Below are 26,928 nucleotides of genomic sequence, written 5' to 3'. Positions count from 1 at the left end.
TTAGAGTTTTAAACAACTACATTCTAGCATGAAAAACAGTTAAAACTTCATTTTCGGACGCATATAGAGCCATCGAAGACGGGGCAATTGTCCCAATGTCCAGCCTGAAGACAGGCGCCTCTCGGCGGATACATGAGTAATGAGCGCCGTTACCGCCTGGAGGTCATAGATCTCCGCTACCGGCAAAACACACTTAAAATTACACACAATCTTTACTAACAATCCACAGATTTGAGTTTTGAAGAACTACATTCTCGCATGAAAAAGTGTTAAAACTTTATTTCATTACATATTACAAGCAATATTTATAATATTATGTGCCTTCTCATCCACCATTACAGCTTGATGCAGCTTGGTGCGAAATGAATCCTGGGAGGAAAAAATAATAATTCTCAATACACTCCGAACGAACTTTATTCTTATTGTTGAAGTCAGAGATATGTAATATTTTGAATGGCGAAGAAAATAATTAACTTTATATTTCAATCAATATATTACTTTTGCACTGCTTCGGTTCAGGACTCGTGTGACATTGAATCAGATTCAGATATTTTATCAGACGTGTTCATGAGCTCATAGTCATGAACAAGCAATTCGTGTACAAGCAGTACACGAACCAAGCAATATGATGAAATATTAATGAATTATATGTTTGCGTCTTACAATATTATACAAAACGGAATCGTTTTCAGGCGAATTCGACTCTTCACTGTTCATTTTAAGGAGCCGAATTCGACTCTTTACTGTTCACTTAAAAGAGCCGATTCATTGAACAGAACTGACTCGACTCGACCGCAAACAAGCGCCATCACCACAGACAACGCCGTCGTCTCTTCACCCAACGGATTCATCCTCGGTAAGTGTTAAAATATGACTTTTGTCCGTTAAATGATTGTTGTATGTGTATTTCTGTATAGTGCATGTCATTTAACAGGAATTTACCGAGTACTTTAGTTGTACTCGCACGTACAGGGTTTAAGCGCGCCTTTTTTTTAAAACAAGAAATTAACGACGCCAGATGGTGATTGTAGTGTTTTCTGAGGTATTAGCATAACGTTAACGTTAGTTCCTAAAAAGGAAAGGGAATTTTCTTTAATTAACTTCTTGTTAACTGCATTTTCTGTTTCAGTACAAGACAAGTAAAGGTGATATGACTATAACGTTAAGGTAAGCTCTGACCTTCACTTAACGTTACGGTTACGTTAGTCACCATCATGTACGTTAATTTTGTTCACTGTAACGTTAACGTTAAGTTAGTTTAATAAACTAAACTCATTATGAAACAAGTCTTAACTGTTTTATTAAATGAGGCTTATAATACAATTCAGTTGTATTATTTTAAACTAACACTAACACAGTACATATTGTATATTTCTCACTGGTGTTAATGCATTGCTAACATTTACTAATGAGAACTAATTGTATATTGTCACTAACTGTAGATTTTTTTTTTGGTGTTCAGGTGTAACGTTACCTGATAATAGCTGAAGTGTGAGGTGAGTAAATTCTGAGCACACAAATATAACCTAAATTCATTATCACAATCTAAACCTATATATATATATATATATATATATATATATATATGAGTATGTGTGTGTGTGTGTGCGTGTGTTAGGTTTAGTCTTATTCTACTCTTATTATATTCATATTTTTTTGCAGCCACAGCCATTGATGTTGAAACACTGATGCTACCAATCAACCATCGCTTGATTATTAAAGGTAATGTTGATGCCTTCCTCATTTTTATTAGATTTTTAAATGTCAGGTTTTTCACAGATTTGTTGTGAGCAGTTTCTTGTACAACCTCTTTTTCTTCTTCCAGAAGTTCCACCAGTACCTCCAGTAGTAGTAAATATTAGACAAAGATTTTTTTAAACTATAGTTTTTATTTTTATTAGCAATTTTACTGGGCATGTGTGTTTGTTTGCTTGGTTTTTAATAGGCAGAGCATGGAATGTCAACTTTGTTTCTACAAACAATTTTAATTATTAACAAACACCTCTAATTTAGTCCTTCTTTCCCCCTTTTAGTCTTATTCCTTGGAGGGTCGAGTGGTCATGGGACCTCACCTGGATTTCACAACTGACTTTGGATCTGGTCTGAAACTGAAGTATGCTGAAGATGCCTTTTGCACTTTGGAATTTAAGGTACTGTCTACAATAAATATTGTAACTGAGGGCTTGTTTTGGGGGGTTAAACAAGGAGTGTAAAGGAGCACAAGTCATGACTCCCCTTGTCCCCTTGTTATAAAGGGCCGTGTTGCAGACACAATTTGTTTGTCTGTGCTGGAGACCAGAGGGGAAGCTGTCTTTAAAAGGATGGGGCTCTTTTACCATATGTGAAGTTACCTATTCAGGTGAGTGGATTACATGCAAGTCATTGCAAATGCATAAATAGTGGGAAATTTTTACTGGGCAGCACAAATTAAGTGAAACTCAAAAAATGTTGAAAAATATTTGGAATATTTGCAAAAAACTTGATTGAATTGAATACAACACAAGTGCTGTATCACTTCAATCAAGTTTTTTTTGCAAAATTTTCCTAATATTTAAATCATGAAAAATTAGCTTGATGCAAGAAACATCCTGCTAGTATTCAAGAGCAAGTACTGTGATGCATGTGTTAACTTTGCAATAAGTGTGAACCCAGCATTAGATTATAGTCTGTAAACAGAAGGTGTAAATCAAATCAACTGTTTTAAAATGCTCTGCTAGGGTCATTAAAATCACTATTTGTTGTTGGACTGTTCGTGATTGTGTGTTTGTGATGGAAATGTTTTTCAGATGTTTTTGTTTAAATGATTGCAGTTTGACTGAGCTACAGTATTGTCAGCATGTTCAAACTGAGCTAACAGTAATTTTGCTCTGTAGTGCAGCAGTAGTGTCCCAGTAGTGTTGTATGAAGCTAACTGTTTGTCTGCCCTTTTGCTTATAGGTGCTTTTTGGGCACCAGTTTGGAGATGGAAGACAGACGAAGTCAAAGAAGCAGAGAAGACACATCAACCAGCAAGTGTGTAAAATTATCAGAAAAATGATTGACCTTGAATAGACAAATGCCTAATTTAGCAAGAAGTTTTGTCTCTCTCTCTCATGTGTATATATATAATGAGAGAGAGAGAGCGCACTCTGAAGCACTGCTTTTTATATGTATGCTAAATATGATGTCAGATTTTTTTATTAATATGTTCTTATAGTATTTTTTGAGGCTTCACCTTCACCTTTTGAAAGTTTGCTGAAATATTTACACAGATGTCATTAAGCTGTTAAATAAATCTGTAAAATGTATGTGTGTTTGTTTTTATTTTGATTTTAGAGTCTTCTCAGATCACCCAAAAATGAAGATTCTGTCGTCATTTACGCATCCTCAGGTTGTTTGGACACAAAGAGGAATATTTGATATTTTTATTCCTGTGTTTAACAAAAAAATAATAATTTTTAACAGAGCTGGAGCAACCTGAGGGTGAGTAAATCAAGATAGAATTTTCATTTTTGTGTGATCTAAAATTGCTTTGAAATTTTACAGCACCAAACTGTTAAATTACAGTAATCCGGGATATAACTGTAACTTCACAGTTAAATCAGGTATTTAAACTGCAACCTACTGCTAAATCACAGTAATCGTTTTGCAAATTCACAGTAAAATATAGTTAATTCTACAAGATAATACTGTGAGATCACAGTAACGGACTTTATTATCTACTGTAAAGTTACAATATATGGTTGTAATTTCACAATAATTTAATGTGACAAAACCACAGTAAATTACTGTGAACTACCTCACAATAATTTACTGTGAATTTACATACAGTAATTTACTGTGAAAGTAATGCAATTATTAGCCAGTAATTTACTGTGAATTTAAGGTCAAATTTTTTACAGTGTAGCATACACACCACATAATTACCCATTTCCTGTGGTTAAACACCATTACTGCGTAAATGATGTCTAGAAGGCCTTATGTTCAGCCATCAATAACCCTGCGAGTATAAAAAGTTGAACCGCGCCCATATTTTGCCGTTTTTCTCCTGTGTTTCTGTCTTTGGCTCTCTCCAGCCCTCCCCTGGTCAGCACAGTGGGAAGGAATCCATCATTAGGACAGAAACTAGGGCATCCCGTATGAACTTGCGGAGTGTGCGTTTGAAAGCGTGCGCATGAGTGCGTGAGAGAAATAAAGTCATGCGCTAAATTGTAGACAACCGAGTTTTTGGGTCACCTGACCTCTTACAACAAAAAGACTGAGAGAATACAATCAGACAGTTGCCATGACACCAAAGCACCCAATAATAATCCTCCGACAGTTAAAAAGGGCTTACGCGTGCATGTGAGGGCCAGAGCGACAGGGGCAGAAAGACTTGGTGTTGTGTTTGCTTAGTCTTCCAATACCCTCAAGAAGCTCAGTATTAAAAACGGCCCCAGGCCCAGTGGGAGAGGGTTTCGGGCCAGTGGACGGGGCAGTTAACTTGCTCTTTTGGTCCACTGTTGTGCTGTCACTACATATTATGTTTGTTAATCAGGCGTTGTTATGTCTTGCTTATATTTTTGTGATGTATTAAACATGATTGCTGAAATCTGCTGATTTGAATATGTTACCAAGGTAATACTATTGTTTTATGAATGCTATGAACAAGTTGAAATACACTGTACAAAAAAAATCGTAATTTTTAATGTTTTTTAATAATGGCTGCTAAAGTACAGATATTTACCAGAAATTTTAATGTAAGGATAATACTGTAATTTAATGTTTGTTGGTTTAGGGTAAATTTCTGTTATTTAACAACCAATATTTAACGTTTTCTTCTGACACGCCAAAAACTTAAGTTAACTGACAAACTTAAGTGAATTTACAAATGTAAGTGAATTGAACATTTCACAATATGTTGTCCAAAAAACTACTGAAGAATTGTGTTTAATCAGCTTGCTTTAAAAAAATATGTTTAAATATGTTTAAAAAAATATGTTATTTTTTATGAGTTAAAAATAACATATCAGAAAAGATTTGTGCTTTAATTATTTAATTAATATTGCAAATTAAATATAGTTCAATCTGATATACTCATTTAATTTAATTAATTTTTTTTGCTGATTATCCAATCTACTTAACTATAATGAGCTGTTTTTGTGGGATAACTTGATTGTTTTATGTTCAATCAACAGAAATAAGTTAACATAATTGATTTATGTTAATACAACATAAAGAAATTGTGAGGAACCCAGCTTTTTAAGTGTTTGATATTATTAAACAACATATATATTTTCAAACTGGCAATAAATTAGTAATCATACATTAATATTTAATTGTTTATTAGTATTTTAAAATATATTTAGTTTTAATGTATTAATTTAGCGTGAACAGTAATATTAATATTTTGTTACATTTAGTTTATATTCAGTATTTTCTATACTTATGTATTATTAATTAAACTGATTATTAAAACTACTTATTTTTATTTAATATTTTGTATTCCTATTTTATCTTATAGTTCATTTTTACCATAATATACTGTATTTTATTTCAAAATTGTAAATATAATGATTAATAAATAATAATCAATAAAATGTTTAAAATAAATAACATTGATATATTTAAAAAACATCTATTGTATTTAACATATATAGTAAAACTGTGATATGTCATATTTTATATACTATATTTGATGTTCATAATTTATGTTGCATTATTATTTGTTGAGTATTTATATAGATCTTCCAAGCATTTAAAGGTAATGCTAAAATAGACGTTATATTTGTTGTGGGGTCAGTAAAAATGTTGCCAAGGTGAGCGCAAATCTGCTACACTCATTCGACTGGTCCAAAATAAAAATAATAATGATAATAATAAAAAATACATTTAAAAAATTAAAATAATGGAATAAATCAATAAAAATTTTACAAAAATAAATCCTTATTGCTTATCCTTGCTTAAATATGTACAATTAAAATGTCAATTAAATAAGCAGATAAATATAATAAAATTATTACAATAATAAATCCTTATTGTTGACCCCTGATTAAATAAATACAAATTAAAATATTAATAAAATAGATAAATATAATAAAATGTACAACAACAAATCCTTATTGTTGATCCCTGCTTAATCTTGCCAAAACTATAATCCGCCTCCATGAGCAGCCAATGATAACCATCACAAACAGCTTGAGTCTTGTCTGATGTCATTCTTTACTCTTTCAGAAACACAGCTTATGCACTTCTCTAAAAATACCCCAACAGAGGGCTGATGTCACACTGGACGACTTCCACAGCGCCAAACTATCACACCAGCTGACTAAAGAAACACTCCAATTTAGCGCAACCTTAACAGGTGCACATAAACACTCATACCCTAATGAGAAAGACCACCCCAGTGTGCATTCAACTGTAACCCTCAAAAGTCTATTCCCAGGTTCACTGGCCAAAGATTAATCCTTTCTTTCTTCTCTCGCTTTTTCTTTTCTCACATGCATCAGTCCTCTCGCATATGCAAGATCTGATCAATACTCTTAGGCTCTTTGTTTTGCCAGATCGATTTAGGGTAATGAAGTCTATGTGTGCCAAATCCTACCAGCACTGAGAGAGATTGTCAAGCGTAGAGGTTTGACCGCATGCGGATCAGAGGTTGAGGCTTTAGAGAGGTCACGTTTTCCTCTCGTCCGGGTCTACTTTACCTCTTTAACACAGACCAGCGCTCCACCCGGACTTTAATTAAGCTCATCCGCCCTCCTGTTGCATGAATCTCATTCCTTCAGTAGACTAATAAAGCTGTAATTCAGCCGTGGATCAAACTTCTTTCTAGAGATGCGCTGATGTATCTTCTGCCAATATTTCTTGGCAGATTTTTTGATCAATCTGTGTATTCGCTGTGCATGTAAAAGGCTGATTTGACAAGCTGATAGTTTGTTAATTATCTGCATGAAGGATCTGAATTGTAGAATATAATGCTTTTCTCTGGTTAAATATTGGGGGAAAAAAACAGGTCGTAATGATATATACTTTGACTGAATATAATAATATAATATAATATAATATAATGTAATGTAATGTAATGTAATATAATATAATACTATATAATATAATAGTAACACTTTAAAACAAGGTTTCATTAGGTATTTACTAACATGAACAATCAATGAACATTACATTTACTACAGTATTTCTTCATGTTAGTTAACATTAACTATTAAAAATACAGTTGTTTAATGTTAGTTCATGTTAACTACTGGTGCATTAACTAATGGTAACAAGCATGAATTTGGATGTATATATAATATATAATTAATAATAATAATAATAATAATAATAATAATAATAATAATAATAATAATAATAATAATAATAATAATAATGCATTTTATTTGAAGGCGCCTTTTATGACACTCAAGGTCACCGTACAGGACAGCTAGAACAATCAGTTCAAATAAAAGCACAATAAAAGTCAATAGAATACAATACAAACTTTAAAAAAAGCAGTCGGTTAAAGTGAATAAGCTGTTCTAAACAGATGTGTTTTGAGTTTGGGTTGAAATAGTGAAAGAGAGTCTAAATTACAGAGACCAGGAGGAAGTGAATTCTAAAGCTGAGGAGCAGAGTGGCTGAAGGATCTGCTCCCCATGGTGTCAAGGTGGACAGAGGGAACGGTGAGGTGAATGAAAGAAGAAGACCTGAGTGTTCAAGAAGGTGTGGTGATATAAACTAGATTAGCAAGATATAAAAGACTTAAAAGTGAGAAGAAGTATTTTATAATTAATTCTGAAAAAGATAAGAAGCCAGTGAAGCTGCTGTAGAATGATGTGACAAAGAGGGGGTTTTGTGATAATAATACTACCAATAATAACAAGACATTGGTACATATTAAACTGATTAATAAATGCTGTAGAAGTATTGTTCATAATTAGTTCATGTTAAGAAAATACATTAACTAAGGAACCCTTTTGTAAAGTGTGACTAATATAATATTTATTGATTTAATAAAAATATGATATAATATTTATTGATTCAAGGTAAAATTATTGATACAGCTATTAAACTATATAATATATTTGAATGCATGTTTTTAACTTTGCCAATTAATAACTTGTACAAAACAGTAATTTAATTGAATGGCAGTACTATAAGGTTTTAAAAAGTGAGCCAATGAAAAAATATCAATACTGAAATTTGTCCATCCTTATCACACTTTTGAATTCTGTGTTGAAGATCAAACAGATTACTTCAGTTTAATTCAGTTTTGTTTATGTACTTGTTCATGTCATTTATTAACATCTGTCAATCTCCCAATAGTTCTATTTGTTAACATCATTTAATGCACAAGTAATGTACTGTTGAACATAAAAAATACACAATAAGATTTTTGCAAACTATTCGAATTGAACCCTAAATCTTTTAAAAAGTGTTGGGACACTACTGTAAACTGTTATAGTCTCTCTCTTCAAATAACAACACTGCGCCCTGTGACTTTTTCCAAACTATTTTCCTTTGTCATCAACAGCAAACAAAAGTCCCACATGTTTTGCAATGACACGAGGGTGAGTAAATGTTTTCATTTCGCATTTTTTCTCTGAACTATCCCTTTAAACAAAGCTCAAAAGTGCAGTCGCTGGCCATGTGATCTTTAAAAACTCTGACAGCGGAGGCCAAGCGGGGCAACTCTCGCTGCCACTCCAGCAAACAGGCGAATTAGGACCCAACTGAACTCTGTGACTTAAATTCCGATGGAGAGCTGAAACAGAGAACAATCCGCTCCCGAAAAGCATCCTCTCACCCGGGGGCTTCATTTGCTTGTTTTTTTGGCTAATTAAAAATGTCAGCTCATTATCACATGTATACGAGCACAACAAAGAATTGGGTGCCTGAACAAATAAGACAATAGCACGCTTGGTAATCTTTAGACAGCTCATTAGGTACTTCATAATAAATTTAAAAACACTGAAGGGACAAAAGCACCAGGAGTGACCACAACCCCCCCACAAAAAAAATAATGCTGTGCTTTTTCACTCGCTCTGTGGATTCCAGTAACCGTTGTTTAATTCCACCTCAGTCGGCCCATTGAAGGCCAGTGAACCGCATGCTGATGACCTCACAGCCTCGCTCTGATTGGTCCATTTTGGTGACCAACAGCCCCCACATGGGCCAGACAAAAAAGCCACTCTGTCTCTGTCAGTCTCCCCCCCTCTCTCTGTTGACTCATTATTGTTTTCGCACTCCTTTCTTTGACTTGCACACAAAACAGGCCGAGCTGAAAGTTGTGTTTCGCTCGCTCTGATCGGAAGTGATGAAAAAGCAAACAGTGCCGATGCGATAATCATGCACCTTTCACCCGCTGCATCTTCCTCTGATCATTGGCTTTTGCCTGTTTTTAAAATAACAGATCAAAGGAACACTAGGAGGACACGTGGAAATTCGTCAAGTGCACATACTTTAGTGGTTAAAAGAGGCTTGAGTAAGGTATTTCATAGGGGAAAAAATAAAAAAAAGTTACAAAATGACTCCTCTAGTAAAACAAGTTTGCCTTAAAACTTCAAAGCGGTATCTCGGTTCAGAAGAGATGAGAGAATTATAGGAGGAAGAGAAAAACAGATGAAAGCTGGAGAAGAGACTTAGGAGACCTAAAGGGGGAAAAAATAATGGTTTACAGGCATCTAGGGCTGGGCGATAAATAATGAATATTCATGGTATTATATGATTTTGTTTGCGATATAAAAACTGAGCAACACCGAGATCATTTTGTTTTATGTTATGATTTTAAATGTTTTTGATCGAATGCTTAAAAAAGTGAGAATATTTTTATTTTCATTTGCTAATTTGAACATCTTAGAAACGTTAGCATCCTTTGTGAATTCAAAAAACAATTCAAATTGTCTATTTTATTGAATGAATTTTTTACTTCATTTGGTCATTTGATTTGATTTATTGACTAATATGAAAGTTCAGAAATTGAAGTATGAAATCAGATTAACCAGAAATGTATGTCAGGTCATTTATGTATGTACAGTATGAGTATTCTGCTTAATGTGGTTTACAATGAGACAAATTTGTATATGGATATGTGTATGTTCAAGGTATTACACTTTTAAGGTGGTTTATGTCCTCGTAATTCAATATGCTTAAAATTCACACTTAATGGGTTCTTTTGACATTCACGTTTTGCCACAGGCTTCCTATGAGGATCGGGTTAAGGTGTAAGCCATATAATTAGTGTTTTTACAGTATTAAATACATTACACCTTACAAAACGTATCATACACAAATATGTGTGCATATGAATGTGTATAGAAATGTAAAGACAAAAACAAACTGCTAAACAAACTTAGACTAGTCATAGCATATATATATATATATATATATTGCTGCTCTCTGGTGGTTTAAACTGCTGCTTTTATCCTCCTTTGGTAATTGCTTTGGATAAAAGCATTAGCTAAATAAATTTATGTATTAAATACATTTATATGTATCTGGCTAAGTAGACTAAAACAAAAGCATTTTAATTTAATGCTATAAAGATTGCCTATTAATCAGTATCTCAGAATATATTGAAAATAAAAAGGCTTGTGTGATACTGAAAACTAGAGTAACGACTACAATCTTGGTTCAAAGTAGTATATTTTGAATGATTATGATAAGCAGGTCAACTAACATCTGGCCAGAGAAGTTTCAGGAACTTATTAAATTGCACAGTTGAGCACAATGTTCTCCATACTCCATATTTTTTCCCACCGCAGCTTTCATTGACTGACCATTTTGTCTCATTTGTAAGGGTGGGAGCCTGCCAGAACAAAACAATCATTTATTGTTTTGCCTCATTATTTTCATCAAGACCAAAAGAATAATTGAATATCCTTGTACAGGTACAAGGTCATCTGATGTGGGCCAAAAAGTGTAACTCTTGGAAATGTGAATAATTGTGCAGGCTGTTCTACAAACATATTCTCTAAAAAAATATGTATAAAAAAAAGGTACTATGACAGGTTCAATTGACAGCATATTAAGTTCAAAAGGTGCTAAGAGGTTCTGAATAAAAACATTCTGCTGCACCATTATTGCTGCCAAATATTAAATAAATGTAACTACTGTTTAGTAATGCTTTATAAATACTACCAAACAGTGGTTATTATGAATGCTAATATGCAATTAGTTATTAGTGAATATATATAAAATGCCAATCTAAATTGTTACCTTTTATTATTATTATTTCTTAGCAAACAACAGCTTTTGTAACATATAATTATTAAAATAAAATAGTCAAATAATAATAAAAAGTAGGTTTTTAACTACTAACTACATTCTACAACCTCACGGAAAGAGCAGTAATATCACTTCATATGACCAAAATGATGCTAAAATTCACTGCATATATATATTAGGTGTGAACCTTCAGTTATGATTACCATGCCTTCGGTTCAATTTGATCTCGTTACATCACGGTGCATTAACGATGCTTTCCATACACAATTTTATATTTATATTTACAGACTATTTGTAAAACAATTTTGTTCTTTAATACAAATAGTCAGATATCTAAACTACTTTTAAAGACTCAAGTACATGCACAGAACAACGTGAGCATTAATAGCAAATAAACAAATAGAAATATCCTGCTCGCAATCTGAGCCTTGTCTAGCGAGTTCTTTCTTGCACCCCTATGATTGGTCACACGCTCAACAGAAAGAGCTGCGAAAAAACTTAATTTTGATCAATATATATTTATATATATAAGATTAAAATATAACATATATATATATATATATATATAATATATATATATATATATATATATATATATATATATATATATATATATATATATATATATATATATATATATATATATTCATTTTGAAAAGTTTGAAAAAGTGATCTTTTTAATAGATAACTTTTTTATCTTTTTAATTCTAAGAAAATAATCATTCACAATATAGAAAATGACAATGAACTGCCAATACTTCTATTTCTTATACAATATATTTCTTATAACAATATATGTTCGAAACTGCTAAAATGTCAATAGTCACTCTGTTTAACTGCAAACAAAATCAAAAGTTGACAGAGCAGAGATTAAGATCCCAAAATGCAATCCATTACTGTAAATAAACAGAAAACACCAGTGAATCATAAATACTGAACCTGTTATTTTTGTTTACAGTGTTGCAATATGTAATGTTAACAATGCAAATAAAAGTGGCTTGTTATCAGAAAACGTAAATATATCTGGTCTCACTTACAGTAGATTGAGTTGAATTCAAAATGAATTAAAAGGTTACTAATGATGTGTTCCAGCCTCATACGAAAGGAAGTTAAATCACTTCACACAACCAGAATTACATTAGTAATTACTATTTATTAATGCTTTAAAAGTACTACTAAACAAGCAGTGCACTAGTAACACGCAAATGGTTTCCTAATCAGAATAGTTCCCTTTTATTCGTTCTTAATAAACAACTTTTTTTTTTTTTTGACATCTAAATATTAATCAAAACATAAAAAAGGTCACTTAAACAAATCCCTGTTTACAGGAAATGAAGTTCAGTGCAGCAAAGCCTGCATAAGCACATTCTTTGGGTTGGAATCAGCGAGTGGGTTCAGTGAGACAGCACTAACTGTACATTCCTCTGTCCCACTTAAAAAGAAAAGGAGGGTCTGAGAGGGGAGAGAAAGTGAAAAAGAGGCTGCAGGGGAGTAGAGAAAGTCTTCATCCCTAAGTCATTTGCCTAAAAAGGATGTGATGAATGAATGTCAGAGACACAAAACATCCACCTCATGTTTAACAAGAGACTCCCCCGGTGCTCAGTCAGGAGGGGGTGAGATGGAGAAGGAGTGAAGGGGGAGGGAGGATAACGGGAAACGAATTTTTGTGTCTGTTGGCAAAAAAAAAAGCACAGAGTTCACATTGACTTGGTAACCGTACAGGCCGGAATGGTAATGAAATGAGAGCTGCTTTTGTGTCCGTGTGGCCAGTGCAACGCAGCTCACCTTTCTACTGAAAAGGACACAGGAAGTGAATCAGTGAGTCCACCGTGAGATCAAATGACCGTTTTTTGTGAGTGTGATACAACTCGGCCATCAGCAGCTCCTGACTCACACACTCACAAACAACTCACACACTCTGGAAATTCCTATCAGGGTGTGATATGTCGACTCTCTGTGTGAAATTTAAAGCAAGTGTTATCACTTTTATTTTAATTGTCACAGGTCTGTGTGTGTGTGCATGTCCTACAGTTTGCAAATAGACCTCAAGAGGCTTAAAGCTACAGCTTACGACCGTCTGTTCGTATTCCACCGCTTGCTCTTCCAGGGTAGCTCATGAATAAGTCAATGACATGGAAATGTAAAAATAATATGTCGCTTACTAGAAGCTGAGTAACAAATGAGTTAAAAAAGCAACTCCTTGGCTCTTTGGGACAAAAATATTGTGATGCACAAAAATTCAATCTGCAGGCTAAAATATTCTGACAAAGCTGGTTGAGCAGTGGCACTCTGAGGACGTGTTTGACTGATTTTTATTATTTTGTTTTGGCCATTGATTTTTTTTGTCATGATGACAACACCAAACATAAAGTAACATATTTTCTTTTGTAGGTGCTTTTGCTGCCTGTTTAAACATAAACCTGATGCCTGATTCACACAAATAATGCTGATAAAATACAACAAATCAAGAATGTTAAATTGACTCGACTCATCGTAATTGCATTACTATGCAATTAGCATAAGTTTACTTAAATATTGTTACTTAAACGCAACCTAACTCAGTTATGTGGAACCGACTAACATAAAATGGTAATGGTAATGGTAAATGGCAAAAAACTAGTCAGGAGTCAGGTTTTCTGTCTGAGTTCAAGAAAATTTAGGGCAGATTGAGTCACCAGTACTGTGTGCAGTCTAGTAACCAATACAAGTAAATAAGTTACCTCCTCAAAGTAATAGTTAGTTGTTTTACTCAAAGTTGGTGATGTGAACAATATAAACAAGCAGGCTAGTTGAGAATACTGCTTTGCTGTAAGATAGGCGTGCTAAGCATAACTACAATTTCTAAGTTAACTGAACTCATCACATTGAGCAATCAGTACTCGCGTTGTTTAGTAACCAAGTAAACAAGTTACCAACACAAAGTAATAGTAATAGTTACTCAAAGTTTGTGAACTGATTAGCTTCATAAATTCGAGGCAATCAGTTTCCACATGTTTTGTAAGTAAACTCAACTTGTTCCTTTTTTTCTGTTGTGTAGATTAGGCATAGGATGATAACCATTTTCAAGGTATACCGCATTTTGGAGAAGTCAAGGTTTTAAAACCACCTCCTATACCATTCCTATGATATATGTAAGACTTTTTTTTTTTTTTTTAGCTTTTTAGGACAACAGTATCTCCAGCAGGAAAGATATCCAAAATTGCCATTTTATATTGTTAAGAAATCTATACATTTTAATGAACGCAGCAGAAGTCAAAGATTCATTTGAATTATTTAGCTTGACATCTTCACTGTTCCAAAAATGCTTTAAATGTTTCTCAAAATAAAATATATTGTGTTTTTTTTTCACCCAGACATTCAAAAAAACATTTTTTAGAGCAGTAATTACATTACCGTGAAAATGTGAAGTTTTTATCCAAGGTTATCATACCGTCACAATCTTTTATTAAGCCATGCCTAGTGTAGATGTACTTCATTTGACCAAAAATGATAGTAGAATAGACATGAAATATGTTTAACTGAATTTGTTAGAAAAAATCCTTCAAGTAATCCTAACTTTTTCTATAGTGCAGCTTGTTCCGAAAACACATTACTATGACGGGTTTAATACACAACATATTGAGTGAAATTATCCACAATTAATTATTCATTTTTAAAATTAAAACAGTTTTGGTAATTAACTAAAATATTGAATAAATACATGATAGCGCTAAAAGATGGTTTGTTGCCTAGCACTGTATTATGACTGGCTCAATGAACAACATTTCAAGTTAAAATTCATTCATTCATTTTCTTTTCGGCTTAGTCCCTTTATTAATCAGGGGTCGCCACAGCGGAATGAACTACCAACTTAGCCATATGTTTGATGCAGCGAGTGCCCTTCCAGCCGCAACCCAACACTGGGAAACACCCATACAATTTTGCATTCACAAACATACACTACGGCCAATTTAGCTTACCTAATGCACCTATACCGCATGTCTTTAGACTGTGGGGGAAACCAGAGCTATAGTTAACATGTTATTATATATTTAGATTCAGTTTTTGAAATCAAATAAAGCAAAAAATGTTTCATTAGAAATAATTCTGGTTCATCATTTGTAAAGTTGGCTTAATGACCAAATTCAATTGTTTCGATAATTAATTTAGTAGTTTTGTTATAATTCATTTTGACGCATTCTTGAATTTGCTATAAAATATCTTGACTGAATCACGAGCCATGGCCTGCTGGTTTATTTTCGTTAATCTACTGGAAATGTAAAACAAGTCGTTATGCCCTTTTTATGGCACCATAATTAAACGTGACGCTGGGATGTTATAAGGCCTCCCAAGTTTACAACCGCAGCACAAATGTGGCCCCTGCCGGATTGACTGAGCGTATTGAGATGGCTGACTGGGATGTGTGCCATCGACTAACTGTATGGATATGGGCTGGTCTAATCAATGCTATCGATCACAACAGGGATTCATCCACAGTGGGGGAGGGTGATTCAAGCACCCAGATACTTCACACTGTGAAGCTTCAAAACACATTCCACCAAAACACAGAGCTGTTCTCCTCCTCCTGCTCCTTTCTTTCTCTCGCACACATATCACCCTCTATAAACACCCCCTACTAAAGCAACCCTAACACTTAACCCTCCTCCCCCTCTCGTTCTTTCACATACAAGCATAAAGCCCACCCTTCCCCCAACCCTTTTTCTCTTCACACTGGAAACCCAAGCCTGGAAAGGGAGCGCTCTGCCTCACCGCTTGGATTGGTCCGTTTATTCTAAGTATGCATGTAAAGAAAACGTCTTTGTTTACCTTTGAGCAGAACTTGTCCCTCGGTGATGACGTCGGCTGTCATGACGTTGTACTCGTTCTCGGTGAAACCAGGCTGACATGGCATCGCCCCTGTGCCCTGGACCGCCACCTGCCAAAAACACAAAAGCACCAGACAAATTAATCCCCCGATTAATGGTGATTAATACACATCGCCCCTCAGCGCGGGCCAACCTACACCACAGCGAGAGCCAAATATCCCGAATCCCAAGAGGAATCGATGGACATAACGATCACGCTCTTTCACCATAAACAGAGGAAATGAGGCAGAACTCCGCTCAAGAAAAGCACCGTGATGAGCCTTTCCAGAGCCGCCAAGTCCATTGATCACGCTCGAAATGAACTCTTTGAATTAGCTATGCTATTGTATTTTTCAACGATTACTCGCTAATTTGCAGCAGATCGGCGAAATTAAATAAGGTTCATTGCATGACGATTTGCTGGCTTGGCTTTGAATTATTCTTCCTTCAAGGATGGTGAGGGTTTGCCCCCCTCCCCCCTCCGGCACTGGGGCATCTGTTATTTTGAGGTGGGTGTAATTAGACTGATGAGGTCAGGAGGGCGAGACGTTAGAAAAGCAAAGCTGACCAGGCTACACATACTCTGCCTTCAATGGCATGGTCTGGTGGAGCACTTATCACGTAAAAACACAAACACACACTCCTGCAGCTGGCGTTACCACTCCGGCGACCAGTCACAAACCTTCCTTTATGGCTTATGTTTAAACCAGACATGCACACCTAGCATTTGACACTCAGAACAAAGCCGTATTCATTCCTTGCTTGTCTTATTAGAAAATAAACGAGCAGCGTTGAGTCATTCTATTTTAATAGCATCCTATCAGAGCAGGCAAATAGGTGAATTTGGCTTTTTAAGGATGCTTGAGAAGATCAAAGGTGATGTCCACTGTAAAGCAGCCTCTTTGTGTTGGAATAAGATCAGAGGCTTGGAGAAGACGGCTGGCTGTGTTTGTTAATGGCCCATAGTCAATTTATCAAACATGTTAATTACTTGTTAGCTTGGTGGATGCTGACTTAATGCCCCACACACAACGAGCAATCAAACATTTGCTTTTGTGCTAACAAAGATCATCAACCGTGAGCTCAGTTGATCAGTTTTTCTGTTTCTGATGTCGTCATCCCCAGCTGCCTTGCTGATGATATATCTGCAGAACGCCTATATAAAGCTACACTACAGGGGTGTGTTTGAAAATCTGACTTTAAACTGTCCTGTCAGCAATTGCTTAGCAATATGCTGCCTCTGCACATCCACACAGAGCGAATGATTCTAGATGGAGCCGCACCAGCGGCCCTGCTGACATGAAGAATCAGAGGCAGCAGATGCTGTAAAGCCAATGGTGACCGTATAACCACAGTGTCACTCACTATAGCTTATACTGTCTGAAATTATTTACAATGATATCGGAGTACATAATTTGACAGTAAGCCTTTTTAAAAAGAAGGTTGCTTCAAATAGTTATGAAAAACAAAGTGATTATTTTAATCATCAAAGAAATGACATCATCACTTTATTTTTGACATCCTGGAAAGATTTTATTCATGCTTTAAACAAGAGAATGTGTTGGATTCCACAGCACAGACCACACAAAAATTATCATTCTTATGCAAGAAACCTTTTTTATTAATCACTTTGTATTATATTATGATTATAAATATTATATAGCCTACCCAATCATGTTTTGTATGTTTTCTCTATGATATATTATCTGAATTAAAATGGTTATGATTATTAATTACAATTCTGTTTCATTTATTTTGTATTAATCTAATAATTTACAAAAAATAAACTGTAGTCTAATGTACTTATTTTAACTTTTAAGTGTGAACCTTACTTCATTTCCATGCTGACGAGTTCAGTTTGTTGCACTGTTGGTTAGATCTCTCGAAAATGTGCGACAACAATGGGTTTTTATATAATCAGTCTCTAAGTAAATTAAAACAGCATTCAATCATTTTCTAAACATACTTCCAGTAAGTCGGGTTTTAACAAGCTCATTACTAATCGGACGATTCTCGGTTCAATAATTCAGTGAACTGTTGGCGTGAGAACAATTCAGTCCATTTCGCTCAAACCGGATCAAAAAGATTCACTGGAAAGATTCGACTCAAAAGATCGACTCGTTCAGTAACATTAGGCTATACACAATTGCTTTCAAAACAGCAGCGTTTAGTTGAACATGTGGAAATGCATGAAATAGCCGTATAATGCGACAAATTAAGGTTACATTTTTAAAAATCCTGCCGCAATAAGACATTTACGGGGTCACCACTGCAACTCCTTCTACTGCAGACCACAAATACAATACAAACATTCAAAGCCCGTCCAAATGGCCGATGGCCAAATGTTCACTTTATTGCCATGCAAATTTCAAACATTTGGTTCCGTCATAACAACAATTTCCTCGCAATCTCTCATCTGAGGCTGATGGAAACATGGCATGACTGCTCCCTGCGTTCGGCTGTTAAATCTGCCGGACTCTGCATTTTCAGCAATTCAGAGAGCAGCAGACCCCAAAAACCCTGACAGCACGATTCATTTCTCCGCTCGCTGATTCGGGTCAGAGTGATTTGTCATATTTGGGTTACGCGCAGAGAGCCGCTGCTCGCCGCCGTGAGATTTCAGCATTTGCACATCTAAAAGAGACGGAGTCAGCGGAAGAGGACACTCGCCTCGCGGCCACCCCAATGAGCTCTTCATTAACTGATTATTGTTACATTTGTTTCATCAGTCGGAAAGGGACCATTGTGACCTAATCACCTCCCCGAGGGCAACTTTTCCATCTCGTGCCAAAAGAAGCGAGAGCGCATTTGAAAACCCGCATTCATCTGCGACTGGCTCCGGTTCAGCACGGGACGGTTTAAACGGGGCTGCTGGTGCAATTTCCAACGGCTCCACAACATCAAATCCACCGCACAGATTGTCTAAACCCTCTGGCAAATAAGTATAAGAAAGTAAGACTCTCCAGAATTGCACACGAAGCAAAATTAGATGCGACATGAAGTCTTTAACCCTTCGAGACGAACAGAAACCCGACAGGACCGAATATGATCGCCCTATTTAAATATTCTGCCTTCAGGCAAAAGCATTCGTTTGTATCTTGAGTAATAAACGCATAGGGGGAATTGTTCGACAGTTTACAGAGGTCCAGAGTACATAAAACAGCAAATACAGACAAGCCAAACCCCAAACATAGAGCAGCAGCATCGCTCCTCGGACCCTTCGTTTTACCTGCAGAGCGGCGAGAAGCCCCAGCATCACGCCTCCGGAGGGGTACATCGTTTAAATTCCGTTCTGTATAAAGAAACCGATAGAGCTGGCCGTTTTCCGCTAGGTTATAATGTTCCGTACGGTAGCGGCGGCATGAAGCGACAGAATCGTTCCTCCGTCTCTCTCTGGCACTGATCCGTGCTGCGCTCGGTCTGGTACTGAAGCTCCGCTCGCTCTCGCTGTTCAACGGCAGCGCCACGCTCTCAATGACGCCCTCTAGCCGCGCCCATTGGTACTGCGGCAAAGAAGGGGGCTCCTTTCCTTATGTCACCCCTTTCAGCCTCCGGAAGTCAGAGCGAAGAAGACAAGACTCCGCCTTCTTCACTACAACAAAAGGAAGATCTTCTTTCTTTAACCTCACCCTGCCCCCGTAATGCCCACTAATCGGCAAGAGGGACTGAGAATTCCTGGATTTAAAGTGCAGGTCTCATGCTGGTGTGCTGCTTTGAAATTCAGATGCTGTGCTAGTAGTACTGAAAACATTGTTAACGAGCTCATGTAAGGGATAATATGCAGCCAGTGGGTCATCATTGTAGAATACATTCAGACGACTTGGGCATAAGCCCAAATAGCAAACAAAAAATTAAGTATTAAAAAAAAAAAAAAAAACTATTAAAACTAAACGAGTCCTGTTGTAAATAATATTAGGCTACTTTTTAATACTTACTGAAGGAATAGTTTAGAACAGATGCTCGTGTGCCAATCTAGGGCCCGCGGGCCAAACTTGGCTCATGGTAACCTTTTATATGGCCCGCCATCCTATCTGAGAAGAGAGGGAGAATGCTGGGAACGTTGGGGCCAATGCCTTTAACAGAGCTTGTCATTTCTAATTTAAGCGTAACCTTTCGTTTGTTTCTTTAATTGTTGAGATACAAAAATCAAATGAAATAAAATGTTTCAATTAATGTACATGAATCAAGTAAGGATCCTTGATGAGCAAATTAAGTGTGTTCAATAAATTCAGCATTGGGTTATACATGGGATTGTTTATTTTTATTGTAATAAGTTTATTATAAAAAAAACTTAATTATTATTCATTCATTTTCTTGTCGGCTTAGTCCCTTTAGTAATCCGGGGTTGCCACAGCGGAATGAATCAATAAACTTATCCAGCAAGTTTTTACGCTGCGGATGCCCTTCCAGCCGCAACCCATCTCTGGGAAAACTTAATTATTAATACAATTAAAGTATTTTTGTTATTTTTAAATATATTAATAAATTAAGGAATTACCATGGCAAATTTGATGTAATAATTTGGTTTATTTAACTCCGGCCCACCACCCTCAATCAAGATTGGTTTTTGGCCCTTCATAAGAAAATGTTTTGGCACCCTCGGTTTACAAGTTAATACATGGATATGGGAGGAAAAAGCATGTTAGAAAGTAAATAGTTCACACAAAAGCAATAAAATAACTATAAGATGTAAGTATACCCAGGAAAAGCATGATATGATTTTGTTTGACATAAATGTGTGCTGCTGTCGCCTTATCTAGCACTTTGAATGCTTGAGTGTTTTGAAATTGAGGGAATTCTGATGGGCTGATTCATCACCCAGAAAAAAAATTCAGAAGTGATTCTAATGAAAATGATCCACTGTTTTTATATAGTTTTAAATTAAATAGATAGTTCACCCAAAATTAAATCTTGCCGTTAATTTACTCATACCCAGGACACCTCACAGGACATTCTTCCTGGTGCTTCGGTTTCCTTCACAGTCCAAAGATATGTGGTGAATTAAATAAACTAAATTGGCCTGGGTGCTGGTTTGCAGCTGGAGGGGCATCTGCCGCATAAAATATGCCATAGTAGTTGGCGGTTCATTTCTCTGCGACACCTGATAAATCAGGGACCAAGATAAAAGAAAGTGACTGAGTTTCTGTGTGTAAATCATTATGTGACTGCTAATAATTTCCTAAATAATGAAAAGTAAATCTATATCATCTTGATCTGAATGATTATTAATTTATAGCTACTGTTAGCGCAAATTTGATTAATTCATTACAGAAATTGCTTTTTTTTTGACAGACTGACAAAGAAAGACTGTAAAACTTTAGTTTAAGTCACAATTCGCTAATAACTAATATGCTTATTACCTGCCTGTTTGTTATAAAGTATGATGTCATTCTGCATCTCTAATCTTACCCAAAACCTAAACCCAACTTCTACCTTACTAACTATTAATAAGCAGCTATTTGGTTGTTTATTAAGTTTGTTAAACTAAATTTTTTTGGGCCTAAATTAATTTTCATTTATTTTTCTTCAGCTAAATCTCTTTATTCATTAGGGGTCACCACAGCGGAATGAACCACCAACTTATTCAGCATATGTTTTACACAGCAGATGCCTTTCCAGCTGCAACCCAGTACTAAGAAACATCCATACACACTCATTCACACTATGGCCAATTTAGTTTATTCAATTCACCTATAGCGCATGTCTTTGGACTTGTGGGTAAAACCGGGGCATCCTGAGAAAACCCACGCAAACACAAGGAGAACATGCAAACTCCACAGAAATGCCAACTAACCCAGCCAGGACTCGAACTAGCGGCTTTTTTGCTGTGAGGCGACAGTGTTAACTACTAAGCCACTGTGTCGCCATCATTTCAGGTCTAAATTAATTACTTAAATTATTGAACGTCTCCCCGCTCCCATGAAGCACTGCAAATTACATAATAGAATCTAAAAATACATCATTTTTTATACAAAATACACATTCCTCACCTGAAAACAAAACCCAATCCTTCTCCAAAATAGTTGTATTTTGTCTGTTGGTTTTATTTAGAGTTTCTCACTGTGCTTCATAGAAATCTCTATTCAAGCAACGAAGCACAGTCTTGCAGTTTTGCCTATTTGGCCTAATTTCATTTATTTCAATCCACATCACACTGGCTTGGATCATGGTCCACAATGCATTAACCTGTGTGTTTATTTATGCAGAATTTCTGCAGGTTTCACCAAGTCAATTAAGACTTTTTAAGACCTTTTTAAGTATACAAAGAATAAAAATTCAGACTTATATATGATTTTTTTTTCAATGGGCAACCAAAATATGTTCTTGCATCATCATCAAAAAAAAAAAAAAATTCTAATGAGTTATTCTTATACTTTATATTTCTTCATTCATTCATTCATTCATTTTCTTGTCGGCTTAGTCCCTTTATTAATCCAGGGTCGCCAGAGCGGAATGAACCGCCAACTTATCCAGCAAGTTTTTATGCAGCGGATGCCCTACCAGCCGCAACCTATCTCTGGGAAACATCCACACACACATTCACACACACTACGGACAATTTAGCCTACCTGTACCACATGTCTTTGGACTGTGGGGGAAACCGGAGCACCCGGAGGACACCCAGGCGAAGGCAGGGAGAACATGTAAACTCCACACAGAAACGCCAACTGAGCCGAGGTTCGAACCAGCGACCCAGCGACCTTCTTGCTGTGAGGCGACAGCACTACCTACTGCGCCACTGCCTCACCTACTTTATATTTCTTATATATTTTAAATAAATTTTAAATAAACTGTCAAAACAAGCAGAACCCATTGCTGTTTACAAAAACTCTTTAAAATCTAAAAGAATGCACAACAGACTGTTCTAGTATCAGTTTTAAAATATAGTATGGCTAAAGGTCCTATTTAGAGTTTGTTGTTGGTGATTGGATGTGTGTTGGATTGACTGGGTACACTGTTAAATCCAAAAATGTTAAGGTAACTCAAACCATTTAAGGAAACCGATTGCAACAAACCATTAAGGTTTAAAAACGATTCCTAATAATGAGTACTGTGAACTCCATTTGAATAAAAGAAGCAAAATTTTGAGCACAGTAAACTCAATAAATGAAGAGAACTCAAACCAACTGAGTACTGTAAAAGTCAGTAAGTTAAGGCAACTCAAACTGTTTGAGAAAACCGATTGCTGCTAACCATTTCAGTAAAAAAAAAAACGAATCTGTATAAGTACTGTGAACTTACTCCATTTAAGTTGAATAATGAGGTATTTAATTAACTCATTACCTTCAACAGTAAGTTCAAAACTCTTTTCAAATCAGTAAAATTAACTTTTGGTAAATTTAACTAAATCCATTTGATAAAGTTGACTGTTGGGTTTTACAGTGTAGCTTTACATTCATTCATTCATTCATTCATTCATTTTCCTTCAGCTTAGTCCCTTATTTAGCAGGGGTATCCACAGCGGAATGAACCACCAACTACTCTGGCATGTGTTTTACACAGCTAATGCCCTTCCACTGTACTGGGAAAGATAGCTTTACGTAAACAAAGGAAAGTTAAGATCTATTTATAATTTAAGACTATTTAATTTAAAGATCTATTTAATTTAAGACCTACAGGGTAATATTTCAGTGAATTTAAGACTTTTTAAAGCCTAAGGTTGTTTTTGAAATTTAAGACATTTTAAATCTTTTTAAGACCTCGAGGATACCCTGTTATATATGTATTTATTTATTTAATTCATAATCAATGAGAAAAAAAAAATTGGCTGCTAAAAAAGTGGGCGTGCCCTAATACACTCTAAAGTAATCAAGCTTGGTGTGAACAGTCAGTTAAACTGTGATGCCATTAATTAGAAATGTTTGATCACTGAACGACCAGCGAGATGATGTTTTGAAAGGTAAAGGTATTTTTCGAGTAATTGATCATGATATATTGTAATGTAAACTGTTGAAAAATATGATGATAATTGGTATGCTGTTTTCTTATGTAGTAATGGTTTTGAATGTAGGTTTTTTAGTATGTTTCGCAAATTGTTTTTGAATATGAGGGTAAATGTCTCCTGTATAATTGGTTATATGGGTAGAGGTGAAGGTAAAAAACTTTGGGTAATTGTCAAATGTAGAAAACTTTTAATGTCGACTGTTAGAATTTTATTGTATTGATGCACACCTGATTAATGATAATAGTTGATGCACTTTATCTCTGTAGAGTGAGGTCGGAAATGGGAAGATTGTTTATTGTTATTGCTGTGAAGATTATACGTTATTGTGTGATTAATGGATAATGAAATGAGAGTGACGGTCTAACTAATAGCACATTTTGATAGACTATGGGATAAAAGGGTGGAGTTAAAGAATTATGTCACACACTGAGGAAGGCTTTGTGCCGAAATGTCTGTCTGTCTGTCTGTTATCACCCGTAAAATGTAAGAGAAAGTAAAAATAAAAACAGTACGAAGCAATTGAATGCGAATCATTACCTTCTTTTGAATAATCTCTGAACGACCAATCACAATCATTACAGCAGATCTTCATCATAAATCTAAATAAAGTAATTCGATATAGGCCAGTTTGGCTTTGGTTATGCTCCAAATCTCACAAGCATCACACAGGGTAAAAATGATGCTCGTCTTATGCGGTGCATCGTAAACAGTGTGAATTGACAATGTAAATGGATTTTATGACAGTGCTGAAACCTGATTAGGGAATTTGCTCAGGTGATGATGTCTTCTTCCACTGCTGTCTTCTCGTGGGCATGACTGCGTCTCTAGTCGTGACAGGCAGGGACAGGGACAGGCAAACTGGCACTCTGAGTGCCTGTGACAGCAGCGAATGTCTACGGAGCAGATGTCCTGTGCGCTCTGAGAGAGTCTCCGGTCATCAGCGCGCACCACCATCTGCTCATCATTACCGGCCCGGCCGCAGCACTCACACACATACACACACACACAGAGCGACCGTGGAGCCGGCGGTCTGTCTGTGTGACGTCAGAGAGGTCGGCCTTGACTGAGAGTTAGAGCGATAAGCGATAAAGACAGGGGAACCAAAGGGGAACCTGCAGCGCTAACATAAATTATTAAAGTAATAGTTCACTGGAAATGAAAATTGCAGCATTTACTCATATGGTTTTATATCCCCTGTAGAAGGTGATTTTTTATAAGGAATAATGACTACATTAAACACATGTTTTGACATGTGATGTTTAAATATATTTTTATGCTGCTTTTAGGTTGTTTTAGACAGATCTGAAAGAGTGAAGATATTCTGCTAAAACATATTTCTTACACTATAAAGAAAGAAAATAAGACACACAGTTTAAGAATGACATGAGGGCGAGTAAATGATGACAGAATTTTCAAACCGTGAATTTACAAAGTCTTTGTACAGTGGTGTTACCTGGGAATTTCATCACATTCGTATATGTTTCGTGATCTTGTAGTTTGGCTCTGTTATTTTTCCTGCAGAAGTGGACAAGTGATATCTTGTGTTCTCTGTATAATGGAGGATAGTTCACCCAAAAATGAAAACTGACATTTGCTCATTCTTAGTTTCAAACCTTTTTGAGTTTCATGTTGATATTTTTCATTTCTGTTCTGATATTTTGATTCCTGGAAACCAACAGTCATTGACTTCCATTGTAAAAAAAAGTACTGTACTTGAAAGGGATGATAACAAGGCTGTCACAACAGTGTTATAACCATGACATGACACGTCATTAATATGAAGGAGATGTATGCATGCTTTTGACAACTGTCATTAAGTTACATTAACTCTTTTATATTATTTTTAGTTGGAAAGGTTACATTGCTTGACATGTATTAAAATATATGTTGGCAACAAAATGCATTATAACCTTTGAGTGTCAACAAGAAGACAGTGATTAAATGATGATGAATTTTTTTTTTTTTTTTTTGGTGTGCTATCTCTTGAATATAACAATTACTAACCAAAAAATGTATATCTGTTATAGTACCTTCCTTCCATCTCATTAAGTGCTGAAACTGCTTCAGGGAGTCTTTTAACAGTCTGTCAGCTCATTACTTGACACTAGTTTATAACAAAAAGTTAGTAAGAAGTGTTTCTTTGCAGGATTCAGAATGTAAGAACCGGCTGTCATTCATATAATGAGTGTGAATTTGAATTCAATTGGTTTTAATCCACAGGACGTTGAATTTGAATGGAAGTGACAAGTAGAGGGATTTTTCCTATTGTTATTCAAAGTATTTCAACACAGTAACCAAACAAATAATTAAACCTTTACTTTACATATAATGCAAACAAATTCTATTCATGCAAAACACATCAAAACAGATTTCAATTTGTAATACAGCTCCACTAAATGTTCACAATTTTAGATTTATTTACAGAAATACAGATAAAACATGTTTTAAAATAACAAAATTTTAATATTATAAAAGTGTTTTAATATTATGTATTTGGTTTTGGTCTTATTTTTACAAAATTTTATTTTATTTTATTATTATGCGTTTCTTTTGTGTGTGTGTGTGTGTGTGTGTGTGTGTGTGTGTGTGTGTGTGTGTGTGTGTGTATATATATATATATATAAATACAAAGCAGTTTACCATTTTTTTGCATAGTATTACATTTACAAAATGATTTTTGCTGCTTGTTTAAACTACTTATTTAAAATGAGTTGAATTAACACAATTCTTGAGTTTTTTGGGACAACTTGCACTGTAAAAATGCAGGGTTCCATGCAATGTATGTTGTCCCAACACAAATTGATTAAGATAACTTAACACTTTTAACATATTTATGTGGATTGAACATAAAAATTAAGTTGTCCCAATGAAATGTCATTTTAAATTTGGTTTTGTGGTTTTGGTTTTAATTTTGGTCATTGGAATTGTGGTTTTTCAGCTAGTTTTAAATAAGTAGTTTAA

At 35.3% G+C, this 26,928-nt stretch overlaps 1 protein-coding gene and 1 long non-coding RNA gene across 4 annotated transcripts in view; one reads left to right on the top strand and one right to left on the bottom strand.

Annotated features, from left to right (window-relative positions):
- cdh2 (cadherin 2, type 1, N-cadherin (neuronal)) overlaps positions 1 to 19,529 on the bottom strand; it is an 83,847-nt gene extending 64,318 nt beyond the window's left edge. Inside the window, exons 1-2 of one of the 2 annotated variants that reach the window (XR_015517438.1) lie at positions 19,252 to 19,450; positions 15,985 to 16,093 (exon numbers count right to left, since the gene is read on the bottom strand). Coding sequence is in view for 1 of the 2 variants with exons in the window: in NM_131081.3 (NP_571156.3) it covers positions 15,985 to 16,093; positions 19,252 to 19,299 (157 nt within the window). In the remaining variant the exon portion in view is untranslated. 2 annotated transcript variants of the gene reach the window in all.
- On the top strand, positions 781 to 3,286 carry LOC147839126 (uncharacterized). 2 transcript variants are annotated; one of them, XR_015518317.1, is made up of 7 exons: positions 781 to 856; positions 1,130 to 1,167; positions 1,463 to 1,496; positions 1,663 to 1,722; positions 2,034 to 2,150; positions 2,256 to 2,359; positions 2,938 to 3,286. It is a non-coding gene; the product is annotated as an uncharacterized LOC147839126 (long non-coding RNA). The 2 variants fall into 2 exon arrangements; XR_015518316.1 differs by lacking the exon at positions 781 to 856 and having other exon boundaries at positions 1,093 to 1,167.
- Positions 19,530 to 26,928: the final 7,399 nt, after the last annotated feature.

This window comes from Danio rerio, chromosome 20 (assembly GCF_052040795.2).
Source record: "Danio rerio strain M-AB ecotype USA chromosome 20, GRCz13ab, whole genome shotgun sequence".
NCBI classification, from domain to species: domain Eukaryota; kingdom Metazoa; phylum Chordata; class Actinopteri; order Cypriniformes; family Danionidae; genus Danio; species Danio rerio.
This window is presented reverse-complemented; position numbering and strand designations above follow the sequence as displayed.